At 39.5% G+C, this 20,826-nt stretch overlaps 1 protein-coding gene across 1 annotated transcript in view; it reads left to right on the plus strand.

Moving 5' to 3' along the window:
• Positions 1–20,826, plus strand: part of SPAG6 (sperm associated antigen 6) — a 34,767-nt gene that overhangs the window by 153 nt on the left and 13,788 nt on the right. The window contains exons 2-5 of the mRNA XM_065731353.1: positions 8,907–9,073; positions 12,538–12,721; positions 19,282–19,487; positions 20,381–20,554. Of these exons, the coding sequence (XP_065587425.1) occupies positions 8,907–9,073; positions 12,538–12,721; positions 19,282–19,487; positions 20,381–20,554 (731 nt within the window). The remainder of the gene's footprint in view (positions 1–8,906; positions 9,074–12,537; positions 12,722–19,281; positions 19,488–20,380; positions 20,555–20,826) is intronic.

Genomic DNA, 20,826 nt, shown 5'->3' on the forward strand with positions numbered 1-20,826 from the left:
CCGCAGCCGTATGTCGCGTTTTATTTCGGGGGCTACCGTCCGGCCGTGGTCTCGCCGCGCCTTCTTGCTCCAAGGAAACTTTCTCAGCGCGATCCGCTTCTTCCGCGAGTTCCTCGCCCCTCGGCCGCAGCGCCGTGTCGGCTCCGCACCGCGGCTCCCGGCGCGCCGCTGCCGGAGCGGCTGTCCCGGTGCTGCCGTGCGTGCCCGCGGCTCTCTGAGCGAGCGGGGCAAAGGAGCGGTCGGTACCGGCAGCTCGGGAAGGGCTGTGCAGCTGCGCTTGGCTTACCGTGCGGTTCTAGGGAGCTGGGAGTGCTTTGGTTCGTCCCGGTTTGGTTTGTAAGGCTCGTGTCCCGCATCACATAAAGCTGTCAGCCCGGTCTGACAAACGCACGAGGAAAACCGACGCCGTTAATGCTTTCAACTTTCGGTTGCTGTGAACACAGCTTTCCGTGAAAATGGTTTTGCTGAGGATTTCTTTTGTTAAGGAGCCGTTTGCACGGGCCTGCTGTACCACCTCACTGTGTCACTCCATTTCTTTGCTTTTTTTGTTTAACTTCTTTTTCATTAAAAAAAATATTTTTCATCTTTTCGTGCTGCTGCTTTAATTTACACAAATTACCCACATTTACTGAAGGAACATCTCAACCATAGAGACGATTTGGGACTTGCTTGTAAGAAGCAGCCTCTCCACACCCGTTTGTAGCTGGTTTTTGTTTGCTTGCAGACAGAGCTCTTGTTCAGATGCAGCTCTTACAGTGTTTAAAACATGCAGAAAATTTCTATTTTAAGAAAGCCATCAAAGTGCCAAGCTAATTTTACTTCCATTGTATTTCATGTGCTTAAAATAGTTGTTTGTAGTCTAGTGAGTAGCTTTCCTTAGCACTGCCTTGTTGTTGTGAAGAAGAAATAATAATTGAGAGGCCTGAGACTGTCCCGTGCTTTGGTCTGAGTGCCAGCTTCACGAGAATCTGCTCTGGGGTCACAGTGTGCAAATGTGCTTTTGTGAGCCCAGGAGGTTGGAAAGCAATGCTCCGGTACTGAGCTGCTTTCCCATAGGATTGCAATAGATTTTTAGATGCTAGAAAAGAGGGAGATGTCTGCAAATATGGTGTTTCCTATTATTACATATTTGAGTGACTGTGGCCCACAAATATTTTACCATCTCCCCGCAACATATGCTTTTAAAACTGATAAATGAAATTATAATAAAAACGGTAACTGTTACTCCTGATCTTTTCTGAGTATGCTAGAAATAGGCTTCAAAACCTTGCTCTAAGTGACAAGTAGTTGTGTGCTGTCAGTAAGATCCAATGCAAACAGTGAGGGGCTGCTGTGATCAACAGATCACTCCACAGAAACAACCTGAGAAAGAGAGATGACTGTCTACACAAGTATCTCTGTTTAAACCCATATCTAAACGAGTTGGGGGGGCTAATGTGATATTCTGGTAAAGGGAGTTAATTATTCTTTGGGAAGCTCTCTGTTTTAAGATAATGCAGGAAGTCTTTGGCTGCTGTCATTTTCCATCGGGTGTGGGAGTCTGGGGCACTTGGAAGGGTTCTCATGTGGGATCTCTGGGGTTGTCAGGGCTGAGGCTTTTCCCAGCAGAAGCAGAAGGCAGGTTCACAGTGATATGAATTCAAACAAATCTGAGCCCTTAAAATGTACTCTATGTTTGTATTATTGGCTTACGTTACTTGGAATAGCCAAAACTCATGCTGGCAACTGTGAAAGAGCAGTACTCAAGGAATAAACATTTGGTTCCATTTTAAAAGTACTTTTGATAAATACTTAGTATCTTGTGAAAAATAAAGCTTTGAGATAGTTTTGTTCTTTGTAGAGGTATCTCTGGGTATCAAGCTAGCATTGCACAAAACAGAAACATGTTAGTGTAGTTCTTGACCTTACTGTGCAAGGAGTGATCAGAGCAATTCCTTTTGGACTTGGTCCGTTTTCAACAGTTCTCAATTTATGCTGTTTTGATTTTGTTCTGTTTGTTCTTTATGGTTAAATACTGTAATGAATAATAACGGCAACATTTGTCCTTTGAATGTTTAATTGATCGGTTGCTGGGAGAAAATCCTTTTCTAAAACTCCTAAACATTTTAATTTTGTTAAATGTAAGCTTGGAATAATAACAGGCAAGTCTTTCATCGGATCTCATTTCTGGAGGGATCCTGCTGGAAGAAGCTACTCTGGCAGGAACAGATTTAAACACACTCTTCAGGAATAAACCTATTCTTCTGGCAGATGCTGCTCATGAGATTTGGTACTGGAATGACATGTTGAACCCCATCTCCTCTGCAAGAAGCTGACCATTCTCAGTTGTAGCAGCAGGTGAACTTGTTCTCTCTCTGTTGCACTGAGATTGAGGCAGCTTTTGGTCTTTTAGAAATGTTAGCAGAATATCTGAACTGGCTCCAATACGTTTTTAAGGCTCGTGGTCACTGAGGGCCTAATTCTGTTTTCTTCATCTGCCTTGGGAGTTACAACACTGTAAATTAATATTATCTTAATGGAAAAGTGCAACATTTCTGTATTAATAAATGCATCAGATTAGGACTTGTATTATTTATGTATGTTCAGTTTTGTATTCTCCCGTAGTATGAATTAAGTATTTATTTATTTTTGCATTGGAGCTTTGCTTTCACTGTCTGTTATTTAAGAATATTATTGTGATTAAGAAACAGTTTTAGTCCATCAACTTAATCTTTGACCTTAGATACTTACAATGTCAGCTGTTCACCTTTCTGGAGGGTGTGGGGGTCATAGAGAAGACTAAGTCTGAGGTGTGAAAAAAGAAACCCATATGCATGTGGCTGAGGAGCTTGGGACTTCGGATGCTGGCATTCTGCACACTTGGCTTTCCCTCTAATTTCTGCCAGGGTTGCACTTAAAATGCTTTGAGGAGATTTCTTCCAAACTTCTGTTCCTCAGCCATGCCTGATTGCTGGCCAGCCTTCAGAGCTGTGGGAGCCAACTTCTGAAAAGCCAGTGTAAAGGAAGGCACCATCACAAACCCTTGGGGTGTGGCAGGGCACCTCCTCCTTCACGGACTTGTTTCTTTGCAGCTGAGGGATGGTGCTGTGGGCAGTTGCTCTCTCCCAGCCCCAGAGCTATTCCACTGGTGGTGAGTTTTAAAAGCTCTATTCCCAAAGCTTTGGGTTGTTGTAGGTGTCCTTATTGGTAAGAAGAGGCTGTTCCTATTTATTTCCCCTACCCAACTACATGGAATCATTTTGCTTTTCTCTGACTCATTATTCAAGTTTCACAAGGACTTTAAGGGGTTTAAGGAGAGACAGTACTCAGATTCTGCATGACTTTCATGTAATCCCTCCCTCCCCTCCATAAATGTACCCAATGAAGTCTGCTATCTCCAGAGTAGTAACTGTTTGTTTGGAAACTTGGAGTGAAAAAATGGAATCTGCTGTTGCCCCGAGTGTGCCTTTCTCTTTTTTTTCCTGCCTCCTTTACAGATAGGTGGCGGCCAGCTCTTGCTCGCTATAAAGAAATGCATTGGGCCTAGGCTCAACAGCTCCACTTGAGGAGCATGTTAAGGGCGATTCAGCTCCTAAGTGTGACATTCTTTGAAACAATTCTGAGTGGGAAACCAAGGATGGAAAGGGGAATCGGTCCTTGCCCGAGGTCAAGCAAGGTGATGTGGTGCAAGAGAGAATATTTGGCAGTAATTCTCTGCTACCTTGTTTCTGAGTTGCTGGTGGGAACTCTTCCAAAACGAATCCAGTCTAACAGCTTAAATAGCTTATTTTATAGTTAACCTTGTGTTGCTGCTGCCTTTGAATTGAACTTACTGAATTTCCTACTTCTGTCACAAAAGGCTCCTTCAGAAGGTGACCAAAGAGTTCTCCTAAACTTTCAGGCACCAAAATTCTACTGCTCCTGTCTATGGCTCAGTGGTAGAAGCAAGAAGACATTGCTGGACAGTTCTCACCAATTTTCCTGTCTTATGACAGTCTTACAGATATTTCAATTTAGCTCAAAAAGCTGATAGGAATCCTGGCTTGGACTTCTTTCAGCAAAAGGAGTAGACTTTGCTCTGGACAGGACATTCAGGAAGGAGATGAAATGAAGGATCTCAGCAGAGGCATCCGTAGCTCTGGTGAAAGCAGCTGTGTGGGCCTGTGGCAGGCAGCTCTGTCAGCAGGCACAGTGGTCCTTTCCAGTGCTGTCTTCAGGAGTCTACAAGGAAAGGTGCTCACCTCTGCTTTCCTTTAGGTGTTTCTGTGGAGGCCATCACTAAGTAGCAGTTCTCACATTGCAAAGTTAGATGTTCTTCTAAATGCCACAGAGAGAAATATTTGGTTTATTGAAGATGTAAACATGAAAATGAAGCAAATGAAAATAATGAGTCTGATGAAAACTTCTCAAGCATCTGGTCTTGCAGAGGAATCAGATTCTGAGCTGATGAGTAGCATCTCAATGCAGAGGAAGAAACTTGTTTCAGAAAATGTGGAATTTGGAGGTAAAGCTTTTAATTAAGATCAGTGGGCAGTCATAATCTAGTCCCTCAATTCTTAGTTAATTTGGTGTCAGTGTAAGGCTTGTACAGCAGTAAGAATTGATTTTCTTGTTACACCAAAGCTCCTGTCATGATAATTATTTGGTTGCTGCCTTTTCTTATATTCAGACATCACTCTGGAAAAATACATTCTCCTTGAGAATCAGTGTAGTTTCTATTTACTTTCTAAATCTTTTTAATTCTTTCACTCTTCTATCAACTCTTCTTTAGTCTTTTCTTCAAACAGTAACTCCCATTCCACTTTTTGTCTCTATCCTTGCTTTCAGTTGCATCACCTCAAATAATTTGCAGTAGGACATTTGTGCTGACACTTAGATGTCATCAGCAAGCTTTGTGTGCTTTATTCTGCAGTGAAATGATCAACGCTGGTCATGGTGAGACATGCTGCTTGGCAGCATTGTAGAACATGCTAAAAAGCCTTCAGCCTGAAAAGCAAAACCTGTATCAGCTACTTTTGAAAATACAAATCATATAAATCTCATACCTGGGACAACTTAAAGCATACATCATGTAAACTGTCTAGCATGTGGTTTTACCTTTTGCAGAGTCATGGTATGTTGTGCAGGCCGAAAACATGTTGTGAGGTCTGATTCTAGCTCTGCTATAAAGTGACTGCTCTGTTTAAATGTCACTGAATTTTGAGACTGCCTTGAACGTGCCACCTTGGCTTTTCTAGGGACAGAACACTGCATGCTGAGATGTTGCCTATATTCCCAACCACTAACAGTCTCTTTTATATCAGTAAAACCTAATAAAAAAAAAAAGAAGTTAATCTACTTTTCATATTTCACCTGAAGGGTTCAAATGTAATGTCTGTACAGCTGTCCTACCTGTCAGTATTTCAGTAAGGCAGGAACAGTATGAAGAGCTGGAACAGCAAGAGGTCCCTGCAGGAATTTCAGGAGGTGTTTGATCATGTAATTTGTTAGGCCGTGGGCATCCAACCTGCTGGCTTGGCTGTTCTGCATTGAGTGAACAGGAATCATCTTGGTCTGCATATTCAAAAGTCGCTCCAAAAGTAATGCCTCCTATTTATTTCCATGGAAACCGCAAGTGATACCAGGATCACAGTTTCATAGAGCAGGTTCTAAATTGCAAAACGCTATCTTTCAATATAGTCACCACCATTAGATTATAGATTTTCAGCAGCCATGAACAAGAGCCTGCACTCTGGACTTCTAACAGTCTGTACCAGTGGAGTTGACCCACTGCCACCACTGCTCAAACACACCACCCCCACCTCACTGTGCTCGCATCCACTCTTTGGTCTCCATAAACATTCAGCAGACATTGGTGAATGTCAGGGGGTGCCAATTTTTCCATGTGGAGGAACTCAGCTCCACTCTATTCCTTCCTATGTGCTTCCATATCAGATGCCATTCTGACAGACTGCCCCTCTGCTGCCATCTGTCACATGACAACAACATGTAATGGAATATTGGTTGGAAGGTTCCATCACTGTTGCTATACTGCCAACATCGACTTCTGATGTTGTGGGCCAACATCATAAAACAGGAAGCATTCCTTTCAGAGCAGCCTTCATAAAATAGACAATCTAGTTCATGGATGTAAGTAACAGAACTTATTTTAATCTTTAATATTTTTTATTAAAACAGCAAAAAAAAAAAAAAAGAGCAAAAAGCCAAGAACTAATAGTGTATGTGGCTTTGTTTTTGTGAGACTAACACATCATTCCCTGGTTTGATGGCAGTGGCTGCAATTTTTAGTGAGGTCTCAAGCTGTTTGTCAGAAATTTTTGATCAATCTTGAAGGCTCTTCTCAAATCCTTCTATGAGAATGGGAAGCATCACTGCATAGTTTTCTGTGTTCACAGGACAATGTTTAGCCAATGTATTGAAATGTGAGGGCAGATGGATGTGGGCTGTGGTACCAGCTGTGCTGGGCTGCATGCAGCCTGCAGGATGGATACGCCTTTGTTAGGGAGAAGGACAAGGAGATGCTTTCCTGTGGAGGATGCAGGTGATTTACTAGAAGATATGCTTGCTATAGATGATGTGTGGCGTTGGCACCAACTTGCATGTCTTTCTGGTTTAGTTTTCACTTTTAATTTGTCCATTAAAGTTGTTAGTCCATCCTCATATGAAGTGTAATTTACTATTGAGACCATAGCTGCCGTTTGGAAGGTTCTGCAGGAAGATACCAGTCCAACGACCACATTCTTAAATAAAGGTTTCTGTGAAGTGTTCAGTGAGTTCACACTGGCTGTGCAGTACTGGAGGACCAGCTTTTGTCTGCTGCTGCACAGGAGGCATCTTTCAGCCCCATTGCTTTGACAGGAGTGTGAGTGAGCCCCAGCTATACTGCAGTCCTCTTTCCATAGTCTCTATGTGCACGTTCAAGTCATACATGCTATGGCTGTGGCCATTTTTGGTACTTCTCTAGTGTTGTTTAAACATGATAATCTCATTTCATTTTCCCTTTTATTGTGCGTTGCTTTAAGACCTGTGGTTCTCTGACTTGTGAACATCCTGGGAGGCTGCAACCACCGTGTACAGCTTGTTTGCTCTAGCAAGGTCAGCACTGCAAACTCAGTGGTGTCAGCATGGCCTCCGTGGTTAGTTTTTCACTCTCACCATCATCCTCCTTTTTTTTAGAACTTTCTGATGACTATTAAATTATCTTCTCACTGGGAGGCATATGGTTTTAACTTAACATAAATGCTCTCTGTGAGAATTACCCTGTTACTTGAGTACTTTTTCCCCACCTTTTGTTCTTTTTCAGGGTGCCCTCTATACAGAAGTATGCTATAGGTATAATTTATTATAACTTCCAACCCTTTGGCCTAATTCTTGCTCTAATGCCCTCAGCCTGTCCTTGTTTCATTGTGTCTCCTCAACATCTGGGTATCATTTGCCATTAGGCAGTGATCCTTCTGCTGTGGGACTGTTGCCTCAAAAGACCTTTGGTACTTAGAAGCTTACAAGCCCTTGAGAAGGGAAGTCTTGCTTTCTTCGCTGGTCAGCCAGCTAAATCTTTATCTGATACAAACAAATGTAGTGGAAAGAGCAAAGAACTGAGGCAGCTGATACTGAGGTTTTTAACTGCAGCTCTGAGTTCTGCCGTAGCACTTTTGCAGCTCCATAGAGCATTGCTTTCTGGCTGAGTTATAAAGCTCAGCAGTATTAATTCATATGGCTGGCTCTTAGAGAGGCACTGCTTTCAAAGAATTGGAATACAGATAATTTTCCAGACCTTACAAATCATATACTTTATGTAACTGCGTGTATCTTTCTTATATCTCTACTGAAAAGTCTTAGGTGAACTGCAGAAATAGCCTCTATGTACAGAGTGGTCACCTTTGCTCATCCTTGATGCCTTTTACCAAGCCTTCTCCAGTTCTACTCTAGGGAAGAATGTAAAATGCAGAACAGATTTATACAGTAACATGGTGATGGCCTCCAATTTAGCATCTTTTCATTTCTATATCCCTGTATCTATATCATTCAGCCCCTAGTTTCTTAGTTTTCCTCGCTGACACTTCCCCAAATAACACTTAGTTACCAGCACGTGTGACCCTGTGACCAGCACAGGTGAATGCTGCAAGGCACATGTCCCTGCACAACTCTTGAATACCTGCACCATGACCTCCTCCATCCTATGGCAAGAATGGAAAGTTTATGCCTGTTGTTTCTGTTTTTTAGCCAACTGTTTATCTTTGTAAGCACTCTTTTGGGCTATAGCTGCTAACAGTTCGTGTCGTGGTTGCTTACCTCACCTATAATTTCAGTGTATGTATATTGCAATACCCTCAGGATATGTGAGGATTTCATCCACGTTTAGCTGATGAACTCTGGGTTGCAGTAAAACACATTAATATTTATGATGTGATTAAAAAAAAAAAAAAAAAGGACGGCACTACCGCCAAACTTTAATTCTTGTATCTGGAGTTTAAGATGTCATGGCTATTGGCCCTTGAATCAATGGCTGCTTGTAACGGATGGCATGTAATCTGGCATAATTCAAGGCAGAGGTTCTTCTGGCAGGCTGGAGGGGTGACATAGCAGCGGGAGCTCACCAGGACCTCCTGATAGGGTTTTCTGTACATGCTTCGCTAACGCTTCTATTTTATATATGTTTGATTATACCATATATATTTTATGTACATATATATTTCACGGTTATTTTCTACCTGTGAAAAAATGGGCAGAAAAACTCCTATGCTTCAGCAATGCTGTCTAAGTGCCAATTTCATTTCAGCAGAACACCTAAATTTCCTACAAGCTCTCATTACCTGGATGAATAATATAAGAAGTTTTTATGAGTAAAGTTGATGTGAAGTTTAGAATAAATGTTGTGGAAAATTTCCGCTTACCATGTGGGCTTTTCTCTTCCTGGTGTAACTCAGGTGTCATGTCTTTGCTGAGACCTCTTTTGCTGGATGTGGTCCCAACTATCCAACAGACGGCCGCTTTGGCTCTCGGGAGGCTCGCCAATTATAACGATGACCTGGCAGAGGCAGTCGTGAAGGGAGATATTCTTCCACAGCTCGTGTGTTCATTGTCTGAGCAGAATGTAAGGCATTATTGTTTTCTTAAGTAATCGTTTTTGTTTAAACTGTTGCACAGGTAAAGGGAAATCTTTCTGTACTGACTGCTGTTATTCCTAATGTAACAAGAAACGTGTGGAAGTCAGAGAGTGTGCATGCTTGAACTCCAGAGAGATCAATGTGTATAACTTTGAGTTTAAACAAGCTTGACTTTAAAATCTCATCTTACCTCCTAGTGCATTATAAGAAATGCGCTCATGGCATTGTTATGGCTTTAAAATGCTGGGTGATACATTATAAAAGATCCCTCTTAAAAACTGAGACAACTGGAAAGCTGTAGTGAAAATGGACTCGGATTTGTCAATAATACCAAAAACTTGTAAAATACATAGTAAACGTTTCATCATGGATGTTCAGTTTATATCTCCAAACATAACCACTTGGAAATCTGTAGCATAAGAAATATCAATCCACTGATACAGGAAAATACGCTAAAGGGTTTGATTTTTTATTAAAAAAAAAGTTACTACGCAATTGCATTGCAAATAAATCTCAAGGTGTCTCTTTTTCCCTTGCCAGTTTTCCTTTGGCTTTTCCTTATATTCTAGTTTTTGGTTCCTAACCTAAGCTAACAGCAACAACAACAACAACAACAAAAATAATAAAAAGCTTTCAATACAGTTTCCAGTGACTGGCAAATGGAGGAGACAGCTGGCAGTTAAATCCGTTGATACCATAGCCACACTTGGGTTGTAGTTTTGGTTTATTTGATCTCAGAGAATTAGAATTTCAATGGAAATATAGTTTGGAAAAGTATATTTTCATTTTCAATCTTTTGAGGAAGACAAATGCAAGTATTCTTTGCTTTCTTTTTTTCTTCCATGTCTGGCCATTCCGTACACAGTTAATCAAAACAGCAACAAAAAGTCAGAAAAGCCTTGAATTCAAGAAAATTAAGGTCTTGGACAAATTTATGATCATTTTGGTTAATTTATGTTTTTATGGGAAGGAGGGGAACAGAACTTTTTTTTTTTTTTTTAAATAATTTGGAAGCCACCCCCCTGCTACAATTCAAAGCACACACTAAATTAGCTTGAGTACTCTGATTTATCTCTTCCATGTTACTGCCAGTGCTGCTGCTACATCTGTGAGATGGCTGTAATTCAGAATCAGTTGGGGCAGCAGCAAGATTAGTGTGAGGTCATGGAAATCCTACTATGCCTTGGTGACTGAGGGCAAGTGAAGGAAACTCATTATCCAGTTCATGCAGAGTTTAGCAATGCATGCAGTTTGTTACTTCCCATAGGCAAAAAAAAAAAAAAAAGAAAAAAAGGGGAAAAAAAAGATGTATTTCCATTCCACTCACTTCTAGTGTATCAACATCTATATTTAAGGAGCTGTTCCTCTGAATACACAACAAATACTAATTTTGCTGGTTTATGGAGAATAGTTACAGGGTCACATCCCAGCTCAGTGTTTTGTCAATTAAACTGAACAGAACAGTTTTACAGTATGTACTAACTGTGCCTGCAAATACAGTTTGTTTGTAAATAAATGTGTTTTGAATAACAATAAAAACAAAGAAGTATTTTTCTTTGCCAAAAGCATAATTACTTAACAGAAATAACATACCCTTATTTGCACAGACGTATACTGGCGTAAATTATTCTGGCTTCACTGATATCAGCAAAACTGAACGTAACTTAAACAAGCTAGGGTTTTGTTCGCTTGTGTCTGTACTGCTTCCTTTAACCTCTCTTCCTTTAAGAGATATTTAATGTCTTTATTGTAAATTACATTCACTGTATCTCCTTGTAGGCCTTAATTCAGAAATCTTTTTTTTTGGCAGTAGGGAATTATATGTAAACTAAGCAGAGCCAGGGTATGCACTCAGGCACTAGAAGATGACTGCTCTTTACATGCTCAAATAATGGGGTTTGGGCCAGTGCTAGCTATCAAAGTGCTTGGCAATGTCTGGATATGGTTTAGGGGATAGCAGAAGCAGATCTCTGTTGGATGGGTGAGGCCACTGTGCTTTGAGGCAGGAGAAGTTTAGGTGCCTGCACATGGTGTGCACTGTTGCTTGGTCGGAGTCCACTTCACTTCCTATGGAGCTACTGCTGATAGTCATCTACTGCCACACCTTTGTGCTTCAGGGGAAGTTTTTCAAAGGTGTTTGGGCTTCTGGCAAGAGACATGAAAGTGTTAACCTGGCTTCTCATTGATATGGATTTGATCCCAAAGGGATGGGGAGCTTGCTTTGCAGAAGTTGGGTACTTTGACAGTAGGAACCCAGCATTGTTAACTGCCTAGGCTTGCTGTACAGAGCAGGGGAGTATGAAATGTCTTGGAAGAAGATTAAAACCAGCTGCTGTGCGGAGAAGGAGCCCTCTCAAGTTAGCCCACAGTGCCAGTAGGCCAGCTGCCAGGAGCACAGGGTGGTGGTGGTAGGTTGGTTGTGTCCTGCTGAATCTTGTCCTCATTGCCACAAGGAGACTCCGCAAGAGGGTCAAAGGGGCTTTCCCCCAGCGCAGTTGTGGCAGAAGCACATGAACTGGGTTCTGAATTTTGAAATTGTGTAGCAAGGAAGAAATGTAACCTTCAGCTTCCTCACACCAAGGATAGCTTTGCAACTGCAGAAGATTAAAATGTGACTTTTAAAATGTGCTTTTAAAAGAAGCCACAGCCACACTGTAGTTTATGTGAATCCCCATGATGTGTGCAACATTGAACATTACATGGATGCTCCAGGACTGAGGCAGATGGGTAGAAAACCTGAGGCAAGTGCTGGGATTTTGCTTGAACTTGTGACAGAGGTGCCAAGCTTAGTCCATTTGGAAGTGAGCTGTTTCTGGACATGGGCAGGTATAGCTTTTCAGGTTGTCTGGTCAGAGTTGAAGGCCATTGTGCTGGTGTCTGCTGGTCTGGGTTTTCAGGATCTTAGCTGGGGCATTAGGCAGTATTTAGGCATTTGGGGATTCAGTTGCTAAAGACTTCATACATTATGTTCTCCGTGTCTCTGTTTCCTGTTTGTAAACAGTATTTTCACATAGTGATATTATGAGGGTGTGCACATTAGAAACTGTGAAGTCTTGTTGATGTTGCAGGTGGGTAGAATTATTTTTAGAAGCTTGCTCTGCATAATCTATGTAATCTGGTTAAATATGTGAAGAACTATTGTTTTTGTAGCTCTTATCACTCACGACTCACTTAAACAAACAGGCTTATCTAGACTATTTTCTTTTCTCTGTATCCTTTTAGCCCTCTATTTTTTTCCATTTGTTTGTGCACTTGCTGCAGATTTTAGATCGTGTGCTGTCTCAAGGAAGTATTGTATGTTCACTGTTTGTGTGATGTCTGGTGGTCCTGACTTGGATCTGAATGAGATATTGTCACTATTAAAAAAGTCTAATTTATGCATGTCTGTGCTCTGTTATGCTATAAACTACTAAATGTTAGTAAAAAGCATTTTTTTTTCTCATGTGTATAGCGTTTCTACAAGAAAGCAGCTGCATTTGTGCTAAGAGCAGTTGGTAAACATTCTCCGCGGCTAGCTCAGGCAATAGTTGAGTGTGGAGCACTGGAAACACTTGTGATATGCTTGGAAGATTTTGACCCTGGAGTCAAAGAAGCTGCAGCTTGGGCACTCGGGTATATTGCCCGACACAATTCAGGTAACAGGATCAGTTTGTTATCTCTCAACCTAATACTGTGTGAGTCATAATGAATTGTATTACTGTGATGTCCATAAATCAGAATGAGATACTTTTTTCTTTTCCGTAATATATTTTTAAACTTGGAGTAAAAACCTGCTCTAATTTTACAAATCTGGCAGTGCTGTCCCTTATGTGAGAAGCTTGTATATCTGACATCCACAGCAAGCCGCAGTGTGAGAGTTGCTCTAAGAAGAGATGCATTGGATGAGTGGCCAGGAAATGACATTCTGCTTTATTCTCCTTTGTGAGGAAATTTCAGAAGCTGTACTATTATGTAACTGTTACTGTGGAACAAAATTTCTTTTGCTTACAGTAAGTTCTTTTTTTATGTACATAGTAAAAGGGAGAAGCCTAGGCAGAACCAAGTTCCATTCGGCTGACAGCACAGCCTGCAGTATAAATGTTCTAAATTCATTGCAGTGACTATATTATCATTAGGCAGCAGACCACACTCTTTCCCCGGGAGTCAGGAATAGGTTTGAGGAATCTGATGTTGAGCAGCTCACTGCTGTCTTGCAGGCAGTTATATAACTCACTGGCAGTATCATGTTCCTGTTTAAAAGCCAATCCACATGGTCAATAATTCTTTTACCAGCTATTTATAAAGTTCAAGTAAAAGTTTGGAGCTATGAAGCGATGAACGGAGAGACAAAACTGCAGAATAGAAAGGATGGAGTAAATAGCCTGTGTTCATGTTGGTTAAAGTTAAAATTATTCCAGGATTACGGCAGTGAACAGCAGTTTGGAAGCTATTCTTTTTTCAATTGCTGTTAAGTGTTTTACTGTAAAAAGTATGGGGGATTTCTCCCATTTACTGGAGCCAACTCCAGTTATCAGTGTCTTCTGTATGTGCTGCTTTTTAGTAGGGAACAGATTTATTCTTGGTGCACCTCTCTGAACAAAGTATATTTTATTTTTTATCTATTGGATCCGAATCCCTGAAATTAAGTGTTGCTTTCATCTGAAATATCTTCATGTGTCATTTGAAAGTGTTCCTTTGTATAAATGTGTGTATTCTAAGAGTGTGTCTGTGCTACTCTTAGCATAAACATTTCTGTAGTTTTGTTATATCAGTAAATCAATATTGACTCACCTCAATTACCCTTCCTGCTATTCATTGTGTGGATGCTGGCTGATCTTTGGGGTGATCCAGTTCACTCTGTGATCCCATTGTCTGCAAAGATGAAGATGTGGAGGTATTGAATACAGGAAACTCCTTATACAAATTTTTATTCAGTGGTTATAAATTATTTATTCGCTGACAGTGAATGGATGTATGCTTCATCAGTTTACGCCAGGAATAAGCACAGCGGTTTCAGGAATTGGGTTGAAATTGTGAGGACAAGGGCAGATAACTCAATATTCTAAGTTTAAAAGCAAGCAAACCAACCAACCAACCAACCAAACAAACAAACCCAACAACCAAAAAGTCAGTTCTTCCCCTGCTGTGGAGTTGCCCACCTACAGCCAACTGAGTCTTTACTTTCCTCTCTGACACAGTCACAGGAAGTCTGTAAAACAGCAACTACTGAAAGTAGAGCAGTTATACTGAAGGAAGATGGCTCTGTGCACACTATGTTTCTTGTACTACTACAAGCATTTGCAACAGAGTATTGTTGGAGGTGGGATCCAAAGTTGGATCTCTTCTTATCAGCATCTGGTATTTACTGTGTAAGAAGCTCTGGATTGGACTCATATTTAGTGTTGACAAAATTTGGCAGTTACAATTTTCTCTCACTGACTGTGGGTGCATATTGCAGTTTAAACTCTAAACATAGAGCAGGGTGGTAAATGGTTTTCCCCACCCACGAGATGTTTTTCAGTTTCAAAAATCTGTTCCTGTTCCAAATAGGGACAACATTAAGGCAAGATTTTTTTAATTTTTTTTTTATTTTAACCTCCTGAAAAGATGATGTGGGGAAAGTTTACTTGACCTCAGCAAGAATAGTTTTACAGTTGGGGTATACATCTGGGATATGGGAAACATTAACATCCTGACCTGTCTTAGGTGAGATGTGAACCTCTGTCTCTGAGTGCAAGCAAAAGCTCCCAGGATTAGGTGGAAGCTGCTCAGCAGTGGGGCAGTTTCTCATTTTTTTATCAGAAATTCCATCCATGACCTGATAAAGCTGCTCTCTAGGAACTGCAGTGCCCTTGAAAAGACTTCTAACTATGAAAATTCACGGCTCTTTTTTTCTTCTCTGTAAAAAAAAAAAAAAAAAGACAGAGATTAGCAAGTTCCTTTCTATATTCATAGAGCAATTGCTTAAAATACAGTTCATCTGTGAACAGATGTCTCCAGAATGCCTGTAAGATTTTAGGTCAAGGCAGAGATTCCAAGACACTAGAAATCCTGCTGGGTCAGTTTCCAAATCTTAGCCTGAGCTCTTGCAAGTTCTGCTTGTTCTCTGGAAGGTCCCCTTGAGCTGAGTCCAGATGCTAATTTTACTCCAAAGTATGTGGATCACTGTATACTTTAACTTTGCCAGTCTTCTGCTACTGTATAATTGTGTTTGAAAAGAAGTGTAGCATTTCAAATACTATCAAAATACTATCGAGTCCATGAAAAGTATTTTTTTAAATTTTACTTGTACCATACCCAGTTAGTTTAAATGCAAAATTCTTATTATAAAGAAATGCATATAACTTAGCTTCCCCTTTCCTTTGCCTGCCCAAGAGCATGAAAGATCTAATTTATTAGTGCTTGTACCTGCTTCAGCATATGGTGAGCTGATAGTAAAACGAAAATAAACAATGCTATTTATACTTAAGCATATTGCTGAGAGAGGAGTTAAACTCATTTTCTATCACACTGTGGTACCCTTAGGATCACAGGGTATCTCAGGTTAGAAGGCAGCTCAGGAGGGCTCTAGTCAAGATCCCAGCTTAAATCAGGGCCAGCTGCAAAATTGCTCACATCTTCAATGCTACGAGTCTTATTCCAGGATCTAAGTTTGCCCTGTAATTAACAATCACCATCCCACTGATTTGAGCTGTTTCCACTGTTTCCAGTGAAATCTTGACCACTGTGGTTGAAGTGGTCTGCATAAATTTAGTGATCTTGAATTGCAGCCTTTTGGGCTACTTGTGGGGATTAGAGTCTTCCTATGTGGTCATCACATAATCACATGTTCGTCAGAAAAATACAGTATTGGTGGTTGTTTTAGTCAAAACTTGTTTCCTGTGGATACACCTGCCACTGCAGCAGTCTGTTTGAGAACCATGCTCTCAATTGAAACATACATTTGTTTCCAAGCAAAGAAGGTTTTGCTGCTGCTTTCTTGCTGGGAACAAATGCCATATTCCTGTAGTGGTTTTCCTTCCCTGGAGACTATCATCACATTCACTTTCTCGTATTCATTTTTCTCCCTCATCTTTTTTTTTAATCCAGCCTCTTATCGCTTATTTTTTAATGTTAGCATGGATTTTTCCTTTTTTTCTTTTTTTTAAATCAATCCTATAGGACATTCCATTAATTTCAGAGGGTGTGTATTCAGGAGCTTATTGACTTCTCTTTGTTCACTTCCAACTCTTCCTGATCACATAACATCAGCACGAGGCCTCAACTTTGAATTAATTTCTTAGTGCCTGGTAGCCACTTTTGTGTTGAGGCAAATCAGTACAACTCTAGTACAACTTCTAGCTGAAATGGTGATGTCTTAAACTCCAATTACTTTCTTTATCAGTCTTCCTCGTAGCTCTGTGTCAGTCAGTCTTCCTTTCTGTAGTATCTCCCTTTGCCAAAACCCTCTTCATACTTCTGGACAAAAGCAACTTACTTGTGGTGAGTGTTGAGTCCGAGCTCTGTTGTCTCTTGTTCTATGTAGAATCACACTTCCTACTTTCTCTCATGCAAGGAGAAGTCTGGCTTTGTCACTGTGTAGTTGGACAAGTTCTTTGGTCTTCTTTGGTCAGGCTACAATTCCAGCCTTGTCTTTTACATAAACTTCTGTTGATTTAAATGATATTCATAAATTAGGTGTGGGTTGTCTTTTAAAATTTTTTTTTCTTTTTCCTTTTCCTTCTGTTGGTTTGGTCTTTACCCTCGTATCGCATTCTTGGAAGAATGTAATTTGTTCTGTGATTCTGTTTCATCTCTTAATTTCTTTGTCTGAATATTTGTTTTAAAAAATTTCTTGAAAACTGTGTTTTCTCCTTCAACTCTTTCTCAGCATTCCTTATTTTTTATCCACATCTATCTGTATTCTGTAATTAGGAAAGTTTTTAAAATCCTTTAATGTGTAGTTTGAATTAAAGATGTTCTACTAAGTTGGGAGATTAATCTTCTTTTTGAGAAAAAGAATTGCAATTATCGTAGAATCATTAGTACTTAGTATCACAGTCCTGGGCTGAGTTGGCAGGGGGAAATGATGGGAGAATATGTATTTTCATTTGTCCTGCTTCAACTTTCCCTGACAGTCTGTTTACTACCTGACTGTCTCTTGATGCATGGCACAGCCATGGAGTACAGGAGTTACTAGCCTTGAACTTCATAAACACCACTGGAAGAACAGCCACTTAATTGACCATGACCAACAGTAACCATCAGTATTTAAATAATATCAAGCTTCTGACAACAAGAGGTGCTCTTAATTGAATCAGATTGTTCACTCTTTTAAAAATACTTTCATGGTTACTTTTACATACCTGGCTATTACTGTGACTCTTTCCCTCCATACTTAATTTCAGCTCATAAGGCATCAAAGAAACACCTTCTAGAACTATCCTGTACCTCTTGACATATTTTTGTGATATTAGCATCTCACCAGCAGACTGTAGGCAATTGAGATGGTTGCTCAGACACCACCTGTAACTGGACCCAGTCAGATAGACTAATCCAGACCTTTGGTCAGTAGTTCTTGATGTATTTCTCTCTGTCAGTGTACAGTATTAAAATACAATTTGAAAAAACAAAACAAACAAACAAACAAAAAAACCAGGTGTCTTTTTTCCCATAAAAAGCTGAATGTAGCTTACACCACTTGTATTGTTTAGCTAGTTCTCCAATCTGTTTTCATACATGCTTCAGGTTCATTTTGTCTCAAATCTGTAAACTTGCAGCCAGACCATTAGGCAGGGTTTTGTTCCAATCTTATGATGTGTGTTTATTTCCAGGCTGCACATTATATGCTTTCAGCCAAAAAGTTACTTGAAAGTTTAATATTTTAGTACTTTATTTTAAAAAAAATCACTGCATTACTTAAAATTTTTGAGGTGATGTTTATACTTTGCTTAAAATATTATATCACGTGAAATAATGTATAGCATAAATACTTGAATTATCACGTGTGTGGGAGTGCGTGACTATAATTCACTAATTGAAAACAAATCTGGTTGGGAATATTATTTGGATGCTAACAACCTAATGATGACATGACTTACAGATTTCATGAAAAACTGTATTAGTCTATGTATATTTAATGAAGTATGCTATATTTTTCTTAGTATGAAAATGTCTTCATGGATGGACTATAAATCAAAAGCTAAGTTAGAGTCTCGAAATACAACAGCTATATGTTGCCATGGTACTGCAAGTCAAGATAAATGTTAAAGATAATAATGGATATGCATAACAAGATGTAGCAAAACTGAACTAAGACCTAATAGATTATTGAATCCACCATGATTTTTACTACTTCTTCACACTATTTGAAAAGAGCACAGCTTTGCTATAGAATATATTTTGCTTGTGGTGTCTGGTAATTCTTATTTTAGGACTGTGCTTAATGCTGTGTATCTATAGAGAGAGCTAATGAATTTCTAACGGTGTGATTTTTGTCCTTGTCAGCTAGTCACGTGCTCAGGTTTATTTTTTTCTTTTTTCTTTAAGGTGCAGTTAGTTAAGGGTATTGTGCTAATCCCAGACATACAATATGCCAGTGATGATATTTCCCATTTATCTAATTGTGTGCAATAATACTTTGATGTCGTCAAGGTATAAATTCTGTGTTTTCCCCATGTATGGTTGCACAAAACCCTTGTTTTGATCGATTCTGTTTTTTCAGTCTTTTATGTTAAGATAAATCTTTTATGTGTGTTTTTTTGTATTTCTGTTTTTGGCATTTGATCTATGCTAATATCTGCTTATCATTTAAAGAGGGTAAAATGCTCTCTAATTAGGTGGTTGGTAAAATTTTGGTACTTTGGCTTTCTGTGTTGTTGTTAGCCATGCATAAAATGCTTTCCTATTGATCAGTGTAGAATAGCCAGGGTTTAAACAGCTGACATCTGCTTACTTTAAAAAAAAAGAAAAAGAAAACAGAATAACAAACCATTTCAGCCTAATCTACCTCAAATGTGTGCATGTAAATGGGGGTCCATCTATTGACCTGCATTCTTTTCAGTTTTGGATTGGTCCACATGGTTTATGAAACCAGGAGGGCTGATTTGAAATGCAGATGTCGAGACAGTGAACTACACCCTCCCCTTTTTCCTTTGCTGTATCTGTCAGGGTGAAAAATGGCTTGCACAAGGGTCAGTCACCCATACTCACTTAATTACTTTCCTTGGACCTACAGAACTGTCACAAGCTGTGGTGGATGCAGGAGTTGTTCCTCTTTTAGTGCTCTGTATCCAGGAGCCAGAAATTGCTTTGAAAAGGATTGCTGCTTCAACTCTTAGTGATATTTCAAAGCATTCTCCAGAGTTAGCACAGACAGTAGTGGATGCAGGAGCTATCGCTCACTTAGCTCAGATGATCCTGAACCCTGATGCTAAACTGAAGGTACATTTAAAAATTATTTTTAATCTCCATTTTACCAGTCATTACTTGATATTGAATCATTGACACCAATGTGTGCATTTATTTAGAAAGCTCTTGTTTTGAATGTTAGCAAAGTGTAACTACGTAGTGACAGAGTTCTGAACATGTCCACAGATTTTCCTACTGGATAAAAACTGCTGCCCTGTCAGGAGCAGCAAAATCAATCTTTCAAGTGAATAGCATTTTATTTATTTTAATAATTAAGTATCCTTTGAGGAATGCAAACCGATGTATGAAACCCCATCCTTCAATTTTTTCTAACAAATATTTTTAATAGAGAAAATTTGCACAATACAGTTACAAAAAAGGTTTTGTATGCTTAACGATATACTGTGCTAATATTAAATGTATTATTGTATTTTAGAATGTACTATCTGATATGGATTGTTTTTGTTGAAGATTTCCTCACAAATTCAATGGAATGAAATTTTTTTTCTTACTATCGTTTTCCTGTTTAATGGTAACAAAAGATAATGTAAAATGTCACTTCAAACAAATAGATACAATGATTTAAATAATGGATCTGGCACACTAAACGTAGACAAATAAAGATACTTTCTGTAGATGTTGCTAAATTTTAAATTATAATTTTAAATGTTATACATATATTTCTTTTTTATGACATAGTAAGTTTGAATGGCATGAAAAAAAGGAGAAACTTTTATTCAGGAACCAGCAAACGTTCTGAGCCATTATATTCGTGCATGAATTGATTCAGTGAATTGTAAAGTAGCTGTAATTGTTTTCTCTATCCTCTTTGTTTTCCTTGATGCAATAGATTTTTGTGTGCAGGAGGAGTGCGTGTTGCAGGCTGTTTGTCTACTATTGATTTTATAACAATTTTTATTTACTAGCGTCAGGTGCTGTCAGCGCTAAGCCAAATAGCAAAGCATTCGGTGGATCTTGCAGAGTTGGTGGTTGAAGCAGAAATTTTCCCAGTTGTGCTCACATGCCTGAAGGACTCGGATGAATATGTCAAGAAAAATGGTGCAACTTTAATTAGAGAGATAGCAAAGCATTCGCCTGAGGTAAAACCTTGAAAATGCAAATACAAGGTCATATCATTAGATTTTACACTTTAAATAAAATACAGGATTATTCTGTCATTTGCTTTTCGAAAGGGAGGGCAAAAGGCTGTTTGGCATATTCATTGGAAAAATATGGAAATGCTTGCTGATATTATGAGATGTGTATTGAATATGAATTGGCTTAGGAAAATTGGGAATCACATAAAACGCACCTGGCTATTTCCTCCCATAAGATATCAGCACAGAAAGAGAGTTTTAGGCTGACAGTACTG

Source organism: Cyrtonyx montezumae, unplaced genomic scaffold (assembly GCF_038088225.1).
Source record: "Cyrtonyx montezumae isolate F1298 unplaced genomic scaffold, pur_monq_1.0 scaffold_14, whole genome shotgun sequence".
Lineage (NCBI taxonomy): Eukaryota > Metazoa > Chordata > Aves > Galliformes > Odontophoridae > Cyrtonyx > Cyrtonyx montezumae.